This window comes from Helianthus annuus, chromosome 4, assembly GCF_002127325.2.
Source record: "Helianthus annuus cultivar XRQ/B chromosome 4, HanXRQr2.0-SUNRISE, whole genome shotgun sequence".
Classification (NCBI taxonomy): Eukaryota; Viridiplantae; Streptophyta; class Magnoliopsida; order Asterales; family Asteraceae; genus Helianthus; species Helianthus annuus.
In genome coordinates this window covers 204,505,070-204,510,825 of record NC_035436.2, presented here as the reverse complement: position 1 = coordinate 204,510,825, position 5,756 = coordinate 204,505,070, and the positions used below count along the sequence as shown (strand labels likewise).

The window sequence follows — 5,756 nt, the reverse complement described above, 5'->3', positions numbered from 1 at the left end:
AAAAAAAAAAAAGTTGACCAGTTCAGATTATTATCGGCCAATAACTGACTTGGGTTATTATCGGCCAAATTGAGTTCGGTGGAATTATTTATTTCCAATTTGCCTAAAAATTATATAGTTATAATAATTTTAAGTTTTCAAAAACCTAAATATACTATTTATTACATTTTCCTATGATTATATGGTATATTAATACATTCTAGTAAACATGTTTAGGTAATATGATACTATACCCATCTCAAACCCTCATTCTTTTAACAAATCTCATGCCTGGTCATATACCCAAATGACCATCCAGAATATTTTGTGTTTCGAGATTTCCCATCGGGTTCAGATTTTTATACCATTCTTTATCAAAGTAATGAAAGTGGGTTAGTGATGAGGCATATATTGTAGGCCCTTGATCTATGATTGCATGATTACCTTATCTGTACTTAAATCTTCATTGAGGAAAGAGGCTTTGATTAATGATTAGTGATGAAAGTGGGATAATACTAGAGGGACAATGTCAACCAATACCCATAGAAATCTACAAGTCAAAGGGCAAGGACCATGATGTAAGAATGGGAGCCATACAACTAGCAACTTCCATGAATACTATTCAAGATTAGGATTGACCAATTCTTGATGTACTTAGACCATAAGTTTTGTTTTCAGTACGTAATGGGGTCCGCCACTAATGATACTAATAGCCCCTCCAACTCCATTACTGGATACCATTATCATATCAACTCTATTTTAAAGAGCACATACTTCCATTTGGGAAAATATTATAAGATCGAAGTAGGTATGCATGAATTTAGCTAGATTGGTGAGATATGCGGGTAACGCGGGGGTGTACAGTTTATATTTTATTACAAAAGATAAAATACAAATACAAAGTATATTATCGTATGAAAGGCATGGAAAAGTAAAAAAAAAAATGCGATAACATTTTCGTAATTATTTTACTGGTAGGATAATTATCAAAATTACTCTACAAATGATCTTATAAGGTAATTTTATAAAATGATCTGGTAAGGTAATTTTTTATCTTGTTAGGTAATTTTGTATTACTCTACAAACGATCTTGTAGGGTGTGCTTTTGATCTCGTATAATGATTTTGATCTTATAGGGTAATTTAGTATATTTTTTACGCAAAAAACCCGACCACACCCATTTAAAATATGGTTGAACCCCTCATCCATACCCCCAGCAAATAATTCATGGGTACACCACTGGTCCCAAGAGGATGTATCTTTGACACCCTAAGCAAATTCTATATCGTTATGTTCTATTTTATGCACAAGATATTGGGCTATAAGAAATGTCTTGCCTCATATATAACCAATACGTATTAGGCGCAATGATTATGGATGGAAGAGAACTCAACACTTAAGTGTGCTCACATAGAAGTAGTACCATAATAGGTGACATCCTGGAAAGTCTTTACCCGGGTAACCAAAAACAATTATGTGAGATCCTTTTGTGTAAAGCGAACAATATTGACGGTACGAGAGGCTAGATACTACATTATATCTAAGTATATATAACAGGGTAAAATGTTCACATTTGTTAATTTAAAAGTTAATTGTGTAATATGAGAAGTTTATAACATAATCATTAACCATATTCACGTACTCTACACACAGGCGTTTTCGCATCCGCGAATTTTCTATCTGCATGCCGCAACCACTTGTATGTACGCGGAACAATCACGCTGGCCGGTCGGTGTTTCACATCAGACTGTTGTATGGTTTTGGCACGTTAACTGGACAAGCCGGAGGGATTATCTGACCCACGAGTTTAGGCTTGACATTAGCGCATCGAGAGCTGGCAGTTACCTGTCCCCCGCTGTATGTCAAGTTGATATCGGCTAACTCCACATTGTCGCATGGTGACCCTGCGCTGCAATTAAGTTTCAATGCCACCTGAGTTCTTGATGTTCCCTTGATATTCCTAAAGCTCACATTTGTTATCTTCACTTGTGATGGGACATTTTTCTGGTATTCATAAACGTAATTTATATATGGACTAAATTACATAAATACTAGTACACATGATATGGTTATATTTTGCTTTTAGGCCGTCTCGTAATTTATATTTTGTCTCGTAATTTATATTTTGTCTCGTAATTTATATTTTTTTTAACGATAGATCAACTAAATTTCCAGCTTACTTCAAAGGGTCAACATATGTTGTTAAGGGTAAAGATCAAATAGAAAGTTTATTTTGGCTAGGAAGTGTAGGAAGCAATAGGATTAGGAAATGTGGCAACACTTAAAATAAAGAAAAAGTGTATTTTAGTCAATCCAACCCTTTCTTCTTCCTTTTCAAAACTCAGTAACTTCAAAACCCACCATTTTCAAAACCCACCATCTTCAACCATTTCTTCACTTTCTATCTCAATAATCACTACATTATACTGCGATTTTCATCACCAATCAATGATTCAAACACCCGATCAACGTGTTCTTCAGCTTTTTTTGAAGACACCCCAGTTTAATTTCATAAAAAAAATCTCATTTTTTTCCGGTGATTTTGGAGATAATCACTCGATTTGTTCGATTCGAGCATTGATAAGTGTTTCTATCATTCAAATTTCGTCAATTGATGAAGAAATCGGCTTCGACCCATGTAAGAAATTCTTTAATTTCATTTTCACGATCTGGGTTTTTGATTTAGTCATTGCGTTTTACGATTTTGGCGGGGGTCCGAGGGCGTCAGCCCCTGGTAGCGGGGTCCCAGGGGCGGCAGCCCCTGGCGGGGTCCAAGGGGCAGAGCCCCTGGCTGGGTTTGAGCTAAAAAAATTTTTTCGATTAAATTGCTGTACTAAAAATGCATCAGAAAAAATAATTTTCCAGAAATTGGCTCATTTCGAAGACAGTAATTCGTAGACAATTCAGACAGTTCACAAACAGTTCACAGACAGTTTTATGTGTCTATTGCGTTTTAGAAATAAGAGAGTTTTATGTGTTTTCTGCTATTGCATTTTAGAAAAAAAAAACACATTTTTAAGTGTATTTAGTCATTGCGTTTTAGGTAAAACACAGTTTTAAAGTGTTTTTAGTCATTGCGTTTTAGGTAAAACACATTTTTAGGTGTTTTCAGTCCATTGCGTTTTACATATAACATTTTCTTTTGTTTTTTTAGGCCATTGCGTTTTAGAAATGAGACATTTTTAAGTGTTTTCTGGCCATTGCATTTTATAAATAAGACATTTCTTTGTGTTTTTTGTGCATTACGTTTTAGGTAAAACACATTTTTATGTGTTTTCAGTCCATTGCGTTTTACAGAGAACAATTTCTTTTGTTTTTTAGTCAATTGGGTTTTAGAATGAGTCATTTTTAAATGTTTTCTTGCCATTGCGTTTTACAAATAAGACATTTATTTGTGTTTTTGGTGCATTACGTTTTAGAAAAATGTCATTTTTTAGGTTTTTTTTTCATTGCGTTTTACGTAACTGGGGTTTTTTCTATTGCGTTTTACGCAACTGGGTTTTTAATTTTTTTTAATTATAGCAATAGTATACTCGTTTTAAAGATAAATAAACGCTCGTTTTTTTGGTGCAATTTTTATAAAAAAATAATGTCGTATGAAAAAGTTATTAACGTTTAAAAATTGGGGGAAATTGGAGGAGAGAGAAACTATTGTGCTGGATTGACTAGAATGCCCCTAACAAACCCACGCGCCTCTTTTTTTTACTTCAATTTCATTAATTTAATCTTAGCCATTGATTAACTAAATGGATGGTCAAGATCACTTCCTAGCCTTCCTAGGCAAATAAACTTCATATTGTATCTCCACCCATGTTGTTAAAACCCCTCACCCTAAGTTCGAATCCCTCCCAGAGGTGTTCTCCCATATTTACATAATTTTGCACTTAGTAGGAATCGAACCTGGGACCTCCCCAGAAGGAAACTACTTAGTGGAAAACCCCTGACCAACTGGGCTATACCATATTTGCGTCTCGTAATTTATATGTGTAATTTTTTCTAGGGTAACAAAAGGTATATGAAAATTAAAGTGGTAAGAATTTTATTCAAAAAATTCAATGAGTAAATTTTAGCAAACTAACCGGGATGTCTGCAAAAATTCAAAGACTTAGTTATGCTTGATACCTGGCAAACACGACCCGCGCAATAATTTTGATCGATAATTATGGGATTTGCCACTTTATCCATAACAATATCTTCGAAATGCACATCGTTAACTTTTCCTGGGTAAGAACCCGGCCAGGTTTTGATCCTAACTCCGTTATCAGTTCCAACAATGGTACAATTCTTGACCCAGATTCGTTCTACAGGTTTTTCATTAGGGTTTTTTCCTAAGCTTCCTACACTGATCCCATGTCCCGGACCACATGTCACCTTTTCGACACGGATGTTTGTGCTTCCGTCTCCGAAAGAGATGCAATCATCGCCCGTCTTTATAATGGTATTTGTGATGTTGAGCCCGTTTGTTGGGCCGATGTGAATTCCGTCGGTGTTGACACTGTCTGCCGGTGCATCAAGGGTAAGGTGTTCGAGTTTGGTGTTGTCACAACCTTGCATATGAATGTGGAAGTACTTGCTATTGATAGAAGTTATGTCTTTGAACAATGAGTTCTTGACGAAACCTAATCCGAGATTCTGAACAGGAACTTTGAAACTTTAATAGGATAAAACAAACAACAATGCTAAACAAATGAGTATCACTGATGGGCTGACTGTTGGTAAAAGTTTAAAAACTATGTGGGTAACTCGTAGGTAGCAAGTCGTCGCTAGACTGTGGGTAAAGCATACCGGCAATCCGTTAGATTACCGGTACTAATACAGAAAACGCCAAAAGTTGTGCCGAATTTATCTTGGAAATCTTTTGGTTCGGGAAATTCAGTACGGCTACCCAGTACCATTTGCTCATCCCTGATCACGGTTACCGTACGAACAACGGTACCGCACAACTTTTTTTGTTGATTTTCTTCGGCTTTTAATTTTTTTCTTTTTTAGTTTCAGGGGTAGGGATGAGCTCGGTGCCAACCGATACAGAATCGGTACTGATACCGAAAATACCGGTTACGGTACCGGTGTATGAAGTTAAAAAACAGTAGTGAACCGGTACCAGGAACGCCAAAAGTCGGTACCGAATTGGTACTTAAGATCTTTCGGTTCGGCAAATTTGGTACCGGTACCGAGAACAATTTGCTCAACTCTGACCACGGGTTTCATACGAACAACATCGTTGCCATACAACTTTTTTGGTTGAATTTCTTTGAGTTATCTTTTAGTGTGTGTTTCTACATTTTCTTTTTATTCTTGTCAGAAGTTCTATTCGCAACACGCTCGTAGTGATTTCAAAACACATGTAAACACAGACTAAATCACAAAAGAAATTCTCCGCCACGCGGCGAACTTCTTTAAACCTAGTTAATAAAATATTTCATTGGTGATACTCATTTGTTTCGTAGTGAAAAATATTTATGTTTCAGCGAAACACTTACGACTGGTTTTTGGCAGTTTTTGCAGTTGGCATTCCTCCATGATCCACGTCCTTGGCCATCGAAAGTACCACCAGTCATAGTCAATCTATCGATATAATTGATGCGAATCCAAGTGTCGGTGGTTTGGAACTTCTCGAGCTCCGGTGGAGCCTTTATGGTCGCTCCTGTGGCCTTTATCTCAATCGGACCTTTGCACGGACCGCTCAATACAAAGGGAGGAAATGCCATGTAAGTCCCTGGTGGCAACAACAACGAGCTTGGTGGTGCTCCAGCACATGCTTTTTTCCAAGCGTTCAT

The 5,756-nt window shown here is 36.6% G+C and overlaps 1 protein-coding gene across 1 annotated transcript; it reads right to left on the bottom strand.

Annotated features, from left to right (window-relative positions):
* Positions 1 to 1,716: 1,716 nt before the first annotated feature.
* On the bottom strand, positions 1,717 to 5,756 carry LOC110935329 (exopolygalacturonase). The gene is made up of 3 exons (XM_022177747.2): positions 5,460 to 5,756; positions 4,102 to 4,611; positions 1,717 to 1,983 (listed from the first exon to the last, which is right to left on the bottom strand). The coding sequence occupies exons 1-3, from the start codon at positions 5,754 to 5,756 to the stop codon at positions 1,717 to 1,719; spliced, it is 1,074 nt and encodes a 357-aa protein (XP_022033439.2).